This window comes from Hemitrygon akajei, chromosome 9 (assembly GCF_048418815.1).
Source record: "Hemitrygon akajei chromosome 9, sHemAka1.3, whole genome shotgun sequence".
Taxonomy (NCBI): Eukaryota; Metazoa; Chordata; class Chondrichthyes; order Myliobatiformes; family Dasyatidae; genus Hemitrygon; species Hemitrygon akajei.
The window spans coordinates 160,042,132-160,060,000 of NC_133132.1; the positions used below are offsets into that span (position 1 = coordinate 160,042,132).

Sequence of the window (17,869 nt, forward strand, 5' to 3'; positions counted from 1 at the left end):
ACAACGTGCTGGAGGAAGTCAGCAGGTCAGGCAGCATCCGTGGAAACGAGCAGTCAACGTTTCGGGCCGAGACCCTTCGTCAGGACTGAAGAGGGAGGGGGCAGGGGCCCTAGAAGGAAGGTGGGGGGAGAGTGGGAAGGAGAAGGCTGGTAGGTGCCAGGTGAAAAACCAGTAAGAGGATCGAAGGGTCAGAGAGAGGCAGAGATCACAGAGGGTGAGCAGTGAGAAAGGGTCTCACTGAACTCCCGTCGAAGGGAAGATTTAAACTTCTTGAAGAGACTTCGCAGCAGAGTAATGAATCGTAAACACAAAGTACACTGCAGATGCTGTGTGTGGTGCATTCACATATTGTACAAATTTAATAGGCCATATAGCTTCCCGCCATGTTATAATGATGTAACTCATGGTTATTTGAGATATTGTCACATGCCTGTTAGCTCGAACCAGTCTGGCCATTGTCCTTTGACCTCGCTCATTAACAGGGCATTCTCACCCACAGAACTGCCACTCTCTGGATGTTGTTTTGTGTTTTGCACCATTCTCCGCTCTGTGTGAAAATCCCAGGAGATCAGCAGTTTCTGAGATACTTAAAGCACCCCGTCTGGCACCGACAATCAAAGTCACTTCGGTCACATTTCTTCCCCGTTCTGATGTTTGGGCTGGACAACAACTGAATCTCTTCACCATGTCTGGATGCTTTTATGCAATGAGTTGCTGCCACCTGATTGGCTGATTAGATACTTGCATCAATGAGCAGGTGTACCTAATAAAGTGGCTGCAGAGTGTGTATCAAACCAAATTTCATGCTTCAAAGTAAATTTATTATCAAAATATATATATGTCACCACATACTACCTTGAGATACATTTTCTTGTAGCCATTTACAGGAAAATAAATATAGTAAAATTTCTGAAAAACTACACATAAAGGTGGACAAAATACCAATGTGCAAAAGGAGACAGGTTTTGCATAAATAAATAAATACATAAACACTGAGAACATGAGTTGTAAAGTCCTTGAAAGTAAGTCTGTACATTGTGGAATCAGTCCAGAATTGAGGTGAGTGAAATTACCCACACTGGTTCAGGAGCCTGATAGTTGAAGGTTAATAATTATCCCCCTGAACTTGGTGGAGAGAGACATAAGGCTCTTGTACCTCCTACTAGATGGTGGTAGTGAGAGGCAGCTTGACCTGGATGGTGGGGTCCTTGATGTTGGATGCTGCTTTCTTGTGGCAGCGCTCCTTGTAAATGTGCTCAGTGCTGGGGAGGGTTTTGCCTGTGATGGACTGGCCTGTATCCGCTGCTTCTGTAGAGTTTTCCATTGTTGAGCATTGGTGCTTCCATGCCAGATTGCTGGATGAGCCAACGATAACCAGCGCAAGCTCTTCCTCTCTGTGAGGTGTTTTCTCTTCCTCTTGTAGGTCTGACTGTGACAGCAGTAAAGGACTCTGGTGAGTGGAATTTGGAAGCAGGGGCACTGGTTCTGGCTGACGGAGGCCTTTGCTGTATTGATGAGTTCAACAGTATTAAAGAGCATGATAAAAGTAGCATCCACGAGGCAATGGAACAACAGACTATCAGCGTGGCAAAGGCAGGGTAAGACTTCCTCCTCTTTTGAAGTTATTTTTCGCAAAGGACAAAGACTGATATTTGGTTTCTGGTTAAATTTATTTGGAGATGCCGTATAGTTACAGGCTCTTCTGGCCTAATGAGCCTACACTGGCTAATTACAGCCATGTGACTAAATAACCTACTAACCCGTATGTACATCTGAGGAATGTGGGCAGAATACGGAGTACCCGGCAGAAATCCACTCGGTCATGGGAAGAACAGATGAGCTCCTGACAGACAGTGGCGTAATTGAACCCCAGTCGCTGGCGCTCTAATAGCTTTATGCTAACTATTATTCCTTGGTCTCCTTAATTTTAAAAGTTATTTAATTTATTCATCTATTTATTTAGAGATCGAGAACAGGCCCCTTCAGCCCAATGAGCGCTGCACAGAAACCCTATTTAACCTTAGCCTAATCACAGAACAATTTACAATGACCGATTAACCTACTAACCGGTACGTTTTTCGACTGTGGGAGGAAACCAGAGCGTGTGGAGGAAACCCATGCGGTCACGGGAAGAACGTACAAACACCTTACAGATGGTGTGGGAATTGAACTCCAAACTCCGCCTCAAGCTGTAATAGTGTTGTGCTGACTGTTCCATTACCACGGTGACCCCAGCATTCAGTCTTCATGACAGCAAACTAAATTATTATTTATATTTCACAGCAAAGCCTCTGTGGTTATCAGAAGAACGAATCAAATAATTGTAATATGTAAATTAGACTGTCCAATGGCAACTGTAGCCCACTGACTCTCAAAGCTACCTCTTCCCACCCTGTCACTTGTAAAAATGCCATCTCAGTGCCTCCGTCTCCACTGCATCTGCTCTCAGGATGAGGCTTTTCAAGTCAGAACTAATGAGATATTCTCCTTCATCAAAGAAAGGGGCTTCCCTTCCTCCACCATCAACGTTGTCCTCATCTGCATCTCTTCCATTTTGTGGTCATCTCCTCTTACCCCATCCTCCCACCACCCTACCAGGGATAGGGTTCCTCTTGTCCTCACCTACCACCCCACCATCCTCCACGTCTAGCACACGTTTCTCCTTAACTTCCACCATCTCCAACGGTATCCCACCAGCAAGCACATCTTTCCCTCCCCGGCCCTTTCTGTTTTCTGCAGGGATCACTCCGTACGTGATTCTCTTGTCCATTTATCCATCCCCACTGATATCCCTCTTGGCACTGACCCTTGCAAGCGAACAAGTGCTATACCTGCCCCTACACCTCCTCCCTCACTACCATTCAGGGACCCAAACAGGCCTTCCAGGTGAGGCAGCACTTCACCTGTGAGCCTGTTGGGGTTATCTACTGTTTCCGTTGCTCCTGGTGTGGCATCCTGTATATCAGCAAGACCCGACGTAGATCGGGAGACCGCTTCACCGAACACCATCCACCAGAAAAAGCAGAATCTGCCAGTGGCCACCCAGTTTCTTTCTACTTGCCATTCCCATTCCGATATGTCCATTCATGGCTTCCTCCACTGTTGTTGTCAGGCCACACTCGGGTGGGAGGAGCAACACCTTATATTCCATCTGAGTAGCCTCTAACCTTATGGCATGAACATGGATTGCTTGAACTTCTGGTAACACACCCCTCCTCTCCTTCCCCATTCCCCATTCCCACTTCCCTCTCTCACCTTATGTCCTTACCTGTCCATCACCTCCCTCTGGTACTCCTCTCCCTTTTCTGTCCTCTCCTATCATACTCCCCCTTCTCCAGCCCTGTATCTCTTTCACCTATCAACTTCCCGTTTCTGTACTTCACCCTTCCCCCTCCCAGTTTCACCTATCACCTTGTTTTTCTCTCTCCTCTCCCCCTACCTTCCTACTCTGAATCGTCATCTTTTTTTCTCCAGTCCCGATGAAGGGTCTCAGCATGAAATGTTCACTATACTTTTTTCCATAGATGCTGCCCGGCCTGCTGAGTTCCTCCATCATTTTGTGTGTGTTGCTTGGATTTCCAGCATCTGCAGATTTTTTCTTGTTAGTGACTGTAATACCAATGTTTGATTTAAACATCCTAAATAAACTTGGTTCAAAAGTTTGAACTAGTACAGAATTATGGGAATTGTAAAATAATTTATCATTACACGCAGTTTATTCGCTGCTGATGGTTTAATTAACTTGTAGAAAAAGATGGTGTTAAAATAATTTCCTCATTGGTGTTTGCTGCTGAGTGTTTTGCCCATCTTCCGTATCGTGAACATTGATAGAAAGTCATGCTTTGCTATGAAGAATATTAGATACCAGACATACTATTTGTAAACACAGACAGACAAGCATACAGATTGACCTTTGCATTAGCCATTTGGATAATAGAAATTAACCCTTGCAGAATGCACAAATTATCACCCAAAGAGCATAAAATTTACACTTTGGAATTTATGTGAAAAATATTAATACAATCGATGTATTTTTGATTAGTGTTTCTTGATACATGTACAGATGATACAGCTTTACATTGTGGAAAATCATGGTATGGTCTGATTTCCAGGAACATGAGTCCACTCGGTGTAGTAGTTGGTTGTATATTAATTTAATTAATTTTTTTTTAATTACCTGAATTTCCTGCTGAGAAATTGGAGGCAGTTGGTGCTCCAGTCCAGAGGAGGCCAATGCTGAAATGCATTCTGAAGTCTATTTGTTCCCATTCAGTATTGAAGATGAGATTCAAATTTACTTATCTCATGTACATCAAAACATGCAGTGAAATATGCCGTTTGCGTTAACAACCAACACACCCAAGGATGTTCTGGGAGCAGCCCGCAAGTGTCACCACAACATTCCAGTGTCAACGTAGCATGCCCACAATGCTTGGCAGAACAACACAACAGAAGACAACAAAACAAGAGTAAAACAAACCCCGTTCCTCCCTCCCATCTACTTGCCCATCCGGGCAGATAGACAGTCCTCCAACCTCAGGACAGGCTTGCTTCGGCCTACAGCGGATTCTGACTCACAGGCTTTTGGCCTTCGACTTCCCCAGCAGATCTGCAGAGATTCACGGACTATTATAAAATTGTAAATCATTATAACACATTGGTACTGATCATCTTTCTATCCTTAGTCTAGTGTGCAAGCTGAACACAAGAGTCACTGTATTGGCAGCTACTAATCCAAAAGGCCAGTATGATCCCAATGAATCCATCACTGTCAATACAGCTCTGGCTAGCCCACTCCTGAGCAGATTTGACCTTGTTCTGGTGCTCCTGGACAGCAAAAATGAAGAATGGGACAAAGTCATTGCTTCTTTTATTCTGGAAAATAAAGGTTTGTATTTAAGATCAAGAATTATTTTTTTTTTGGTTTTGTATGCTTAGAAGGATATTTTAATAATATCAAATGTCTGCATGTAAGAATGTTTTTTATTTTTTATTTTGTTTGAGATACAGCATGGTAACTTGCCTAATTACATCCATGTGACCAATTAACCTACTGACCTGTATATCGTTGGAATGTGGAAACTGAAGCACCCAGAGCAAACCCAGGCGGTCACGGGGAGAATGTACAAACTCCTGACCGACAGTGTCGGAAAGGAACTCGGGTCGGTGGCGCAGTATTAGAATTACACTAACCACCATGTTATACCGTGCCAGTTTGTTTTAATTGTAAGATAATATTACTTACTGCCCATTACACCACTGGCATTTAGAGCAGCAGTGAAAGTCCTCCATCTCTGGCGGTGTTTCAGGACTTCCTTCATCATGTCCGTAGCTTCCTCTCGGTTTTCACTACTGACAGTCATGCAAGTCCCGGGTGGAGACTCAGGAATACCGTCACACTCCGATAAAGAAGGATTTTTCTTTGCTGTTTCTGTAACAGCTATCAGTTTGACCAGTCAGGGTTGTTCGCCCTCAGCTGAGCCCCCAAGCCTGAAGGACCACTCTTGGTCTGGCCTCTACCCTTTGGCATCAGTGACCTGACGAAGAGCCAAAGCATAAAGCCCTGACTCCAGCCAACGTAGCTCTTCAGTCATTCTGCCACACAATGCTCAACAACCACCACAAGGTTGTGGCCCTCGTGTCAATACAAAAACAATATATTCTCTCTTAAAATTTTTAGCCTGCCCAACTGTCTCTCACAAATTGTGGAGCATGGAGAAGATGAAAACCTACTTCTGTCTGATCAAAACTTTGCAGCCTAAGATTTCCAGAGAAGCAAATAAAATCCTTTTGAAATATTACCAAGTGCAACGTCAAAGTGGGTACAGGAACGCGGCAAGAACTACAATACGCATGCTTGAGAGCTTGGTTCGTTTAGCTGAAGGTAAGTGTTCTTTGAACTTTTAATTATCAATACAGAAATAATAGATTTTATTTTATATAATTAAAAATCGAGGAATTGACCATATGTTGAGATGGTGCAAGTGTGTATCTTAAACATTTTTCTTGTGATCGCAAGACCCTGCAGACAATGGTAATTACGTACTGTAAGTCAGTTATGGTAAAATACTGTAAGTCCGGTTCGTTGGTTCATTGGCAAGTCCGACGAAGGGAAAGCTGCCTGGCTTTGGTTATTGTGTAGGTCAAGCTCTCATGCCATGCAGGGGTGGAGGTGCCACGTGGCAGAGAGCACGTGTGGTAGGTGCGCTGGGATCCGTGCTGGGTTGGGGGCTGGCCTTCCCATCGGTGTTTCTCTCCAGTGTTCTTCCCCCCCCCCCCCCCCAGGAAAACGAGCTGGATTGGCGACAGCTAAACCAGCGCAAGACAAGCTGATTTGCCCTCGTCTGCTGAACCAGCATGAGATTTGGAACTGCTGCATACTTGTTCCTGCAGAAATGTAGGATATTTAAGCTGTTAAATTGAGTTCCAGTTAGTTAATCAAGTGAGGACTTCACTTAAGATTTTGCATATTTCTCAAAGCTTACACAGACTTGCTGGAACTGAGGTGCAGGGGTTTTCATTGTTTTTATCCCCCCCAGATAAATGTTGCTTTAATAAAACAAAATATATTGGAAATTCTCCAATTGTCTGCTTGTATACTAATGTGCAGCAAATGTAATTATACAGATGTAGTTTTCTGATTTTTATTTCCTGATTTAACAAAAAATTGTTGTTTAGCGCACGCCAGATTGATGTTTAGAGATGTAGTGACTATTGAAGATGCCATCACAGTGGTCTCTGTAATGGAGTCATCAATGCAGGTATGTACTTTTAAAAAAACATTTTCTCTAGAAATAAGAAACAAATCTTTTGTGAGGCATTGAAATTGGAAGTTTAGTTATACCCAGGGATACAAGAAAAGAGGTTAATTTCCATTGAGTCCTCTGGAAATATTGTCCATTTGTATCTTTAATAATTTATAGTTGAGCAAACTGTCTACAACAAGTAGAGAATGCTACGTTATCTCAGTGATGTTCAGGTATTCTACAGAATCAGAATCCGGTTTATCATCACCAGCATGTGTCATGAGATTTGTTAGCTTAGCAGCAGCAGTTCAATGCAATACATAATATAGAAGAAAAATAAATAAGTAAAATAAATCAATTGCAGTATTTGTATATAAAATAGATTAAAAATCATACAAAAACAGAAATAACATATATTTTAAAAATAGTGAGGTAGTGTTCACAGGTTCCATGTCCATTTAGGAATCGGATGGCAGAGGGGAAGAAGCTGTTCCTGAATCGCTGAGTGTGTGCCTTCAGGTTTCTGTACCTCCTACCTGATGGTAACAGTGAGAAAAGGGCATGCCCTGGGTGCTGGAGGTCCTTAATAATGGACACTGCCTTCTAATTCACCGCTCCTTGAAGATGTCCTGGGTACTTTGTAGGCTAGTACCCATGATGCGGCTTCTTTCAGTCTAGCCCCCACCCCCCCACCCCATACCAGACAGTGATGCAGCCTGTCAGAATGCTCTCCACAGTACATCTATAGAAGTCTTGGAGTGTTTTTGTTGTCATGCCAAATCTCTTCAAACTCCTCATGTGGTCGCTGCCTTGCCTTCTTTATAGCTGCATCGATATGTTGGGACCAAGTTCAGTCCTCAGAGATCTTGACACCCAGGAACTTGAAACTGCTCACTCTCTCCACTTCTGATCCCTCAATGAGGATTGGTATGTGTTCCTTCGTCTTACCCTTCCTGAAGTCCACAATCAGCTCTTTTGTCATACTGACATTGTGCAAGGTTGTTGGTGTGACACCCCTCCACTAGTTGTTACATCTTGTTTCCATCTGAGATTCTACCAACAATGGTTGTATCATCAGCAAATTTATAGATAGTATTTGAGCTATGCCTAGCTGCACAGTCATGGGTATAGAGAGAATAGAGCAGTGGGCTAAGCATACACCCCTGAGGTGCATCAGTGTTGATCATCAGCGAAGAGGAGATATTATCACCAATCCACAGATTGTGGTCTTCTGGTGTGGAAGTCCAATTGCAGAGGGAGGTACAGAGGCCCAGGTTCTGCAATTTCTCATTCAGGATTGTGGGAATGATGGTGTTAAATGCTGAGCTATAGTCGATGAACAGCATCTTGACATAGGTGTTTGTATTGTCTAAGGCCATGTGAAGAGCCATTGAGATTGCTTCTGCCATTGACCTATTGTGGTGATAGGTAAATTGCAGTGGGTCCAGGTCCTTGCTGAGGCAGGAGTTCGGTGTAAAAGTGTTACATATTATTGGACCATGCATCTTGGATTTTCGGTGACTTTATATAATCTACATTTTTGTTGCTTCCAGGGAGGCGCTCTTCTTGGTGGTGTGAATGCATTGCACACGTCCTTTCCAGAAGATACCAGAGAACAGTATAAAATGCAGTGTGAACTGCTTCTGGAAAGACTGGGCCTAACTGATCTTCTCCAGCAAGAACTGCAGAGGCTTGACAGGTAAAACATCACACTGGCTCACTGGAGATTGGAGAATGTTACAAAAGTTTACTACAAGTATACTTGAGAATAAGTTAATTTGACAATTAAAAATACTGCACCTTTTGGATTAAATAATTATTTAGATAAATGGCTTTATTTCTGTTATGCTAGATGCTTTAAGAATGTTGCAATGAAAACTGAAAAGAAAGAAAATATATTTATAAAAAAATTATAATGCCTTGAAAAAGAATTCAGCCCCCCCCCCCAAAACCTTTGTTCAAGTAAATGAGTATTACAACTAGGTACTTCGAACAATTTAACTGAGAATTTCTATTTGTGAATCACATGCTCCTTTTTTTCCACAGTAGAACCCCAAAAACACGGAAAATTGCAAAGCATGAAAAACTAAAAATTCAAAAACTGAAGTGTCAGCAGTTCAAAAGTATTGCCCCCCCCCCCCCATCCCTTTTGTTCAGTACTTGGTTGAATCTCCTCCCTCAGCTTTTAGGGCCAGTAGTCTTTCTGGATTAATCTCTATTTGCTTTGCACAATGTGATGGAGCAAGTTTTGCACATTCCTTGCAGAATTGCTAAAGCTGAAACATGAACTTCCTCCCCAGTTTAAACTTTCTGGCAGAGCTAGCAGGTTTTTATCCAGGATCTCTGTGTGTTTATCAGCATTCATCTCCCAATAATCCTGACCAGATTCCAGTCCCTGGTGCTGAAAAGCATCCCCAAAAGATGATGCTACCTTCACCCTACTTTACAATAGAGTTGATATTACCTAGCTGATGCATAGTATTACATTTAACCACGCATAACACTTAGTGTTCAGGCCAAAAAGTTCCCCGTCTTACCCCATCCCTGATATATTTAGTTTTTTCCCCCTCCCCCTTTTTTTCTCTTTCTCTCAGCCCATCACTGCCTGTTCTCCATCTCCCTCTGGTGCTCCCCTCCCCCTTTCTTTCTCCCTAGGCCTCCTGTCCCATGATCCTTTCCCTTCTCCAGCTCTGTATCACTTTTGCCAATCACCTTTCCAGCTCTTAGCTTCATCCCACCCCCTCTGGTCTTCTCCTATCATTTCGCATTTCCCCCTCCCCCTCCTACTTTCAAATCTCTTACTATCTTTCCTTTCGGTTAGTCTTGACGAAGGGTCTCGGCCTGAAACATCGACATTGCTTCTTCCTATAGGTGCTGCCTGGCCTGCTGCGTTCCACCAGTGTTTTGTGTGTACCACTTTAGTCTCATCTGGCCTTCTTCCACATCTTCACAGTATCTTCTAAGTGATGCTTTGCAATGTCTTTACAGGCAGAGATGTGCTTTTTTTTAGACAGGACTTCTTCTTGGCCACTCTTCCATAAATACCCTCTTTGCGCAAGGCCTTACAGATTTGTGGAGCCATGAAATTCATCTCCAATTACAGCCATGGCTTCTGCAGCTCAGAGTGATTGTTGGTGTTACAGTAGCCTCTTTCACAAGTGCTATTCTTCTCCAGTGACTAAGTTTTAAGACCATAAGATTTAGGAGCAGAAGTAGGCCATTTGGCCCATTGAGTCTGCTCTGCCATTCAATCATGGGCTGATCCAGTTCTTACAGTCATCCCCACTCCTCTGCCTTCACCCCATACCCTTTGATGCCCTGGCTGATCAAGAACCTATCTATCTCTGCCTTAAATATACCCAATGACCTGGCCTCCACAGCTGCTTGTGGCAACAAATTCCACAGATTTACCACCCTCTGACTAAAGTAATTTCTCCACACCTCAGTTCTAAAAGAATGTCCTTCAATCCTGGAGTTGTGCCCGCTTGTCCTAGAATCCCCTACCATGGGAAATAACTTTGCCATATCTAATCTGTTCAGGCCTTTTAACATTCGGAATGTTTCTATGTGATTCCTCCCCACTCCTGAACTTCAGGGAATACAGCCCAAGAGCTGCTAGACATTCGTCACATGGTAACCCTTAAATTCCTCGAATCATTCTTGTGAATCTTCTCTGAACCCTCTCCGATGTTAGTATATCCTTTCTCAAATAAGGAGCCCAAAACGGCACACAATACTCCAAGTGTGGTCTCATGAGTGCCTTATAGAGCCTCAACATTGCATTCGCCTTCTTCACAACCGACTCAACCTGGAGGTTAACCTTTAGGGTATCTTGGACAAGGACTCCCAAGTCCCTTTGCATCTCTGCAGTTTGAATTCTCTCTCCATCTAAATAATAGTCTACCCGTTTACTTCTTCCACCAAAGTACATGACCATACACTTTCCAACATTGTGTTTCATTTGCCACTTCTTTGCCCATTCCCCTAAACTATATAATTCTCCCTGCGTGCTCTCTGTTTCCTCAACACTACCCATTCCTCCACCTATCTTTGTATCATTGGCAAGTTTAAATCCATTAATGTCGTAGTCCAAATCATTGACATACAGCGTAAAAAGCAGCAGTCCCAACACCAACCCCTGTGGAACCCCACTGGTAACCAGCAGCCAGCCGGAATAGGATCCCTTTATTCCCACTCTCTATTTGCTGCCGACCAACCAATATTCCACCCATGCTATTAACTTCCCTGTAATTCCATGGGCTCTTATCTTGCTAAGTGGCCTCATGGGCGGCACCTTGTGAAAGGCCTTCTGACGTACACCATGTGTACTGCATCCCCTTTGTCTACCCTGCTTGCAATTTCCTCAAAGAATTACAGTAGGTTTGTCAGACAGGAATTTCCTTTCAGGAAACCATGCTGGCTTTGGCCTATCTTGTCACGTGCCTCCAGGTACTCTGTAATCTCATCCCTAACAATCAATTCCAACAACTTCCCAACCACTGATGCCGGGCTAACAGGTCTATAGTTTCCTTTCTGCTGCCTCCCACCCTTCTTAAATAGCGGAGTAACATTTGCAATTTTCCAATCATCCGGTACAATGCCAGAATCTATTGATTCTTGAAAGATCATCGTTAATGCCTCCACAATCTCTCCAGCTACTTCCTTCAGAACTGGAGCGTGCATTCTATCCGGTCCAGAAGATTTATCCACTCTCAGACCATTAAGCTTCCTGAGCACCTTCTCAGTCGTAATTTTCACTGCATGTTCTTCACTTCCCTGACACTCTTGAATGTGCGATATACTGCAGATGTCTTCCACTGTGACAGTGCTGCTGTTCTGTCCTTCCTGCAAATGTCCCTTTCCAGTCAATTTCGGCCAGTTTCCCTCTCATGCCATTGTAATTTCCTTTATTCCAATGAAATACTGACACATTGGATTTTATGTTTTCCCTCTCAAATTTAAATGTGAACTCGATCATATTGTGATCACTGCTCTCCAAGGGTTCCTTAACCTTAAGCTCTCTTATCACCTCCGGATCATTGCACAACACCCAATCCAGCACAACTGATCCCCTAGTGGGCTCAACAACAAGCTGTTCTAAAAAGCCATCCCTTAGACATTCTACAAATTCTCTGTCTTGAGGTCCAGTACTGAGCTGGTTTTCCCAATCCACTTTCGTGTTAAAATCTCCAATGATTCTCATGACATTGCCTTTCTGAAATACCTTTTCTATCTCCTGCTGTAATTTGTAATCCACATCCCGACTGCTGTTTGGAGGCCTGTATACAACCGCCGTTAGTGTCCTTTTAACTTTGCCATTTCTTAACTCAACCCATAGACACTCTACACTTTCCAATCCTATGTCATCTCTTTCTAATGATTTAATATTATTCCTTATATACAGAGCCACACCACCCCCTCTGCCTACTAACCTATCATTCCGATACACCGTATATCCTTGGACATTCAGCTCCCAATGGCAGCCATTTTTTAGCCAAGTTTCAGAGATGTCCACAACGTCATATTTGCCAATCTGTAGCTGAATTTCAAGATTGTTCGTTTTATTCCTTGTGCTGCATGCATTCAAATATAACACTTTCAGTCCAGTATTTGTTGCCTTCTGTTTTAACTGCACCACGCCTCTATTGCCCTGTAACTCATGCCACTGGCTGATTTAAGCCTCATCTCCTGCCTGTCCTTTCTATCATCTCTGTTGCACGCTATCTTTGACAGATGTGTGTGGCATCCGTCGGTCTCGAGAGACCATGGATCTGCGCCTGGAGTTTCCAGGGCGCAGGCCTGGGCAGGGTTGTATGGGAGACCGGCAGTTGCCCAAGCTGCAGGCCTTCCCCTCTCCACGCCACCGATGTTGTCCAAGGGAAGGGCACTAGGACCCAAGCAGCTTGGCACCGGTGACGTCGCAGAGCAATGTGTTGTTAAGTGCCTTGCTCAAGGACACAAACACACTGCCTCAGCTGAGGCTCGAACCAGTGACCTTCAGGTTACTAGTCTGATGCCTTGCCCACTAGGCCACGCGCCAACAGCTAGCATTGATAGAAACATGATGTGCATTGTTTTGTAGACCAGCTCAAAAATCCTGCTTCAATATATTTTAAATTTAGAAAATGAAACAGTAAGATGTGAAAACAGTTGCGGGATAAGTGTGATAGGGTTCATAGGTTGGTTCATTGTCTGCTCAGAAAACTGATGCCCGATGGGAAGAAGCTGTTCTTAAAATCTTGAGTGTCCTGTACTTCCTCCCTAATGGTCTTAATGAGAAGAGAGCATGTCCCAAGTGATGGGTTTCCTTAATGATGGATGAGGCATCTCCTTTCGTATATCAGCCGTGAAAGCAGCTGTGTCGATCATAATGTGCACTCGACCCCCTTCTTGCTTTTTGCTCTGTACTTAGTGCTGCTGCTTTGTCTTGTCTGCTTATTTTTCTAATTTAAGCAATTATCAAGGGTCTGTTGATTGCCCAGATTGGCAAGGGGGAATATAAGAAATTAACCTGCACTGAGACACAGAAAATATGAAATGAAGTTTTGAGATGCATTTTGAAGTTATTGCTGTTCACCAGGGATTTTTTTTAATATACCTATATGAGGATGTTCTTTTAAGTTACTCAAATGCGTTATTGTAGCCATACTGTACTGTGTCTTACAGGTCAGCGTGTGATTAGATTAAGTAAAACTTTCCATTTGGAAAGGTGTGCCCTAAATATTGGGTATCCGTTACAAATTCTGCATAAACATTTTGCAGTGGTTCTCTGTTATGGCCACAGAAAGCTCGCAGCCCACTGAGTCCACACCAATCAGCTTGATTTTTTTTTCTTTTTAAATTGAGGAATTGGGGCGCTACGGTAGTGAGTGGTTAGCATAATGCTTTACTGTACAGGTGACCCGGATCCAATTTCCATTGCTGCCTCTAGGGGTTTCTACATTCTCCCCATGACCACGAGGGTTTCCTCCAAGTGCTCCGGTTGCCTCCCACGGTCCAAAGATGTACCGGATGGTAGGTTAATTGGTCATTATAAATTGTCCTGTGATCTAGGATTAAATTGGGCAATTGCTTGGCAGCATGGCTCGAACAGCCTGTTTCACACTGCATCTCCAAATAAAAGATCCCTTCTGATTCTTTTATTTTTTCATTTTTATATCCAACCCATGTCTGATCTGCCCTGTTTTTGTTAACCATGACTGGAGATTGTGTTGGGTCTTTCATGTGGAGTCCTTATTCTCCCTGTAGCAGGGGTTCGCAATTTTTTTTCAGTTGCCATGGAGCCTTACCATTAACTGAGGGGTCGCATGAACCCAGGCTGGGAATCTCTTCCTCAAAGATATGATGTAAGGAAATGCTTCTTACTGCCGGCTATAAAACACAAGAGCTTTTAAAAAAACTGAGAAGTTATCAAAAATATGGATATAGATTTTACATCATACCTAGTGGATAGTTCTGGGTTTTGATTGAATGTTCTTTGGATTATGACAGTCTGTAAGCATATTTCATAATTCATATTTTTTAAAGTATTAATAGTAAAGGACCCCGGCCATCTAATGGAAGTTCGAACTCAGGAAGCCCACGTGATCTATTTTCTGATGCTGCACATTATTCAAACACTGAGGAACTGAACCCCATTGATCATTCTGACAGTGGTCTGACCTGGTTTGCTGACTTTCAAAGTAAAAATTGTGAAAGAGAGCCAGAAAGAGAAGGAACCGTACCGGCTGAATCCTGCGCACTTAAACTAACGTCAGAGACTTCTCATCGGCATCCTTTTTCTACCAGTCTGCAGCCAATAAAAAGCACAGAGGATGAAGCAGCAGCCAGCAGTTCTAACAAGGTTTCACCGCGGAAAGGTTCCTGTCGTCCAAGTAACATGAAGTCTGCTGGTTTAGCCAATAAACATTCGCAAGCTAAGCAACCAGTTAGCTCAGAATCCTCCAAAAGTCAGACAGATGTTGAGGAGCGTGCATCTTCAAACACACCTAATAACGCTGTAACTGTTCGGGTGTCAAAAAAGCTACATGCTTCCCGGATTTCACAGAGCAGAATGTTGTTCAAAGATGATAAGACTTCTAGCAACAGTCATTTATCTGAATCGAGTGATTACAGTGCATTTTCAAACATGGGTGACTCTAGTTCTGATGGTGATAGTTCAGGACAATGTACTTCACATAGACTCCAGCGTGAAGCAGTTAAGACGATGAAACCAGTTGGAAGAAGGCATACCTTGCAGGATGATGATACCATTCCACAAGAGTCTGAAACAAGTGGGAATTCGAACAGTCTGCTGACAAAACTGAAAACGTTTGCATTTAAACCAAAGCAAAAACTGAGCCATTCAGCTGCCAGTAATTCCGCCTCCAAACCTTTGATCTTGTCCTCTGACCCTGCCGAAGTCAGGGAGTTGTCATATGATTTTGAGCAGACATCCCAAGCCGGTGATAACACAGAAAATCTCCGAACATTAAATGGTTGTAATTCTAAAAGTCGACTTTTACATAAAAACACAAGTAAAGTTGTTGCCAAGTGCAGTGGAACAGAGCCATCTCTCGAACTGCAGAAGAATCTTGGTAATGCACACAAGGGAAAGGTGCAGAAGGTGACACCCGATAAATCAAAGCATTCATTGCCCACAGAGTTAAATGCTGAAGAACAGTCCAGCCGGAGTTCAGCTATGATAGGCCAAGTAAAGGTGGCCTCCAGTACATTAGCAAAGCTTGCTTGTTTCTCTTTCAGTCCATCTTCCGACACGAAAACTGAGAAGACCACAGGTGGAAATGAAGTATCTGTTGCAAAGCAGAGCAGTGTGGTGCAAAATGATGCTGCCAAGTCTGCGGTGCTGTCCAGAAAAAGGAAGACCTTTGGATTTCCATCTGCTGACACTACTGCCGCTATAATGAGTAGGTACCTCTTTTCTTCTGAAGAGACAGAAGATGATTGTGTTCTGGATTTTGACTGGGATGAAGAAGGAAGAAAGAAACCCAAAATTTAATTGATGAACTTGGGTCTGTATAGATTTTTTAAAGACATTTTTGTTTGTACTCGTGATCATCTAATGCGTCACTGTGAACAAATAGCTGTCTCACAACCCATGTGAAATATAATTTTGTAAGCTGCTGGCTTTAAAAAGAGTAGATTCAATCATAAAGAAATTGGTCCACTGTCAGGAGAGTCTAATAAGGCAAGCACTCTGTGTCCTTGACTAATAAGTATGCTGGATAAATCTTAGGAATGCACAATGAAAATTGTGTTAAGACATCTGCACAACTTCCAGATGTACCTCCAGGCTGTGAACCTTTCGTTTAAAAGAAAATGTCCTTTATATTTAATAAAAAGACAAAACATGAACTGAGTTGATTAATTTTCAATCTACTAACAGTGGTTGAGTTACTAATAAAGACCAGTAAGGTAGCAAATAATAAGGTGCTCTCTCATTTTGAAAACTTTTTGCTTAACTGCAGATCATCCTGTCACACTTGGTGTACATCAAATGAGCTTCTGTTCTAAATGCATTTATATTATATGGGATAGCGTAGCGGTTAACATAGCGCTTCACAGCACCAGCAGCCCATGTTTAATTCCACTGCTGCCTGTAAGGAGTTTGTACATTCCTCCCTTGACTGTGTGGGTTTCCTCCAGGTGCTCTGGTTTCCTCCCACATTCCAAAGCCATGCGGATTAGTAGTTCAGTTGGTCACTTGGGTGTAATTGGGTACCACGGGCCAGTGGCCCTGTTCCCGTGCTCAAAAATAAATAAAAATAAAGTTATAAATGAATACCGATTTTGATATTTGCTGATTTAAAGCACACTCAATCATCAGATCAAGCACTTAATAGTTATATTTTTATTAATAATAATTTTTATTTGGTCTGGGAACAATCTTTAAGCAATTACCCAGGCTGTCAGAGATTATTATTCCCTTCCCCACTCTCTATGATTTGAAAAAAAAATCTCCCTTTCGCAGTTCTAACAAAGGGTTTCAGCCCTGAAAAAATTAACCCTTTCCCTTTCCACAGATGCTAATTGGTATCGGTATCATCTAGTTTTATTTTTCTTGCCTTAACATTACATCCTTGCTTTTATATTCTAGTCCTCTTGAAAGTTTGATCCATATCACCAAACCTTTTAAATGATAATGGGATAATTGCATTCGCTTATCGACAGAAACTCAGTGGCCACTTTATTAGGTACACATGTACACCAGCTCATTAATGCAACTGTCTAATCAGCCAATCGTGGCAGCAACTCAATGCATAAAACATGCAGACAAGGTCAAAAGGATCAGTTGTTGGTCAGAACAAACATTAGAATAGGGCAGAAATGTGATCGAAGAGATTTTGACCATGGAATAACCGTTGGTGCTAGACTGGGCAGTTTGAGTATCTCAGAAGCTGCTAATCTCCTGGGATTTTCAATCACAACAGTTGCTAGAGCAGGGGTTCCCAACCTTTTTTATGCCTTGAACCCCTTCCATTAACTGAGGGGTCTGCGGACCCCAGGTCAGGAACCCCTGCTTTAGAGTTTATAGAGAATGGTGTGAAAAACAGTTCTGTGAGTGAAAATGCTTTGTTAGTGAGAGAGGTCAGAGGAGAATGCCCAGACTAGTTTAAGCTGACAGGAAGGTGCTAGTAACTCAATCAATCAGGCATCACAACAGTGGTGTGTAGAAGAGCATCTCTGAATGCACACCATTTTGAACTTTGAAGTGGATGTGCTACAGCAGCAGCAGGCCACACTGGGTCCCCCTCCTGTACCTAATAAACTGACCACTGAGTGTTCAGTGTAATTGGCACCACCAGTCAGCAGTGAATTTCCAGACAAATATGACCAAAGTTTTATCATTTGCAAAATATGTTTTAGAAATTAAAAAATCCAAGAGTCGTATTGCCATTTCAGATGTTTTTAGGATAGACCTGAGGTAATTGGAGGAACGTTTCATTGCCACTGTCATCATTGGCAATTGTGAAAATAATTTGATGAGAAGAATTAGGAGCTCATCGTGTCTGCTCCACCACTTGATCATGGCTGATACACTTCCCTCTCAACCCCATTCTCCTGGCTTCTCCCAGTAACTATTCATGCCCTTCCTTGTGAAGAATCTATCGACTTCTGCCTTA

At 42.9% G+C, this 17,869-nt stretch overlaps 1 protein-coding gene across 1 annotated transcript in view; it reads left to right on the plus strand.

The window, feature by feature from the left end:
- mcm9 (minichromosome maintenance 9 homologous recombination repair factor) overlaps positions 1-16,454 on the plus strand; it is a 46,348-nt gene extending 29,894 nt beyond the window's left edge. Inside the window, exons 7-12 of the mRNA XM_073057395.1 lie at positions 1,424-1,598; positions 4,686-4,888; positions 5,681-5,884; positions 6,679-6,761; positions 8,300-8,445; positions 14,274-16,454. Coding sequence (XP_072913496.1) covers positions 1,424-1,598; positions 4,686-4,888; positions 5,681-5,884; positions 6,679-6,761; positions 8,300-8,445; positions 14,274-15,744 — 2,282 coding nt within the window. The 3' untranslated portion in view covers positions 15,745-16,454. The remainder of the gene's footprint in view (positions 1-1,423; positions 1,599-4,685; positions 4,889-5,680; positions 5,885-6,678; positions 6,762-8,299; positions 8,446-14,273) is intronic.
- The last annotated feature ends 1,415 nt before the right edge of the window (positions 16,455-17,869 follow it).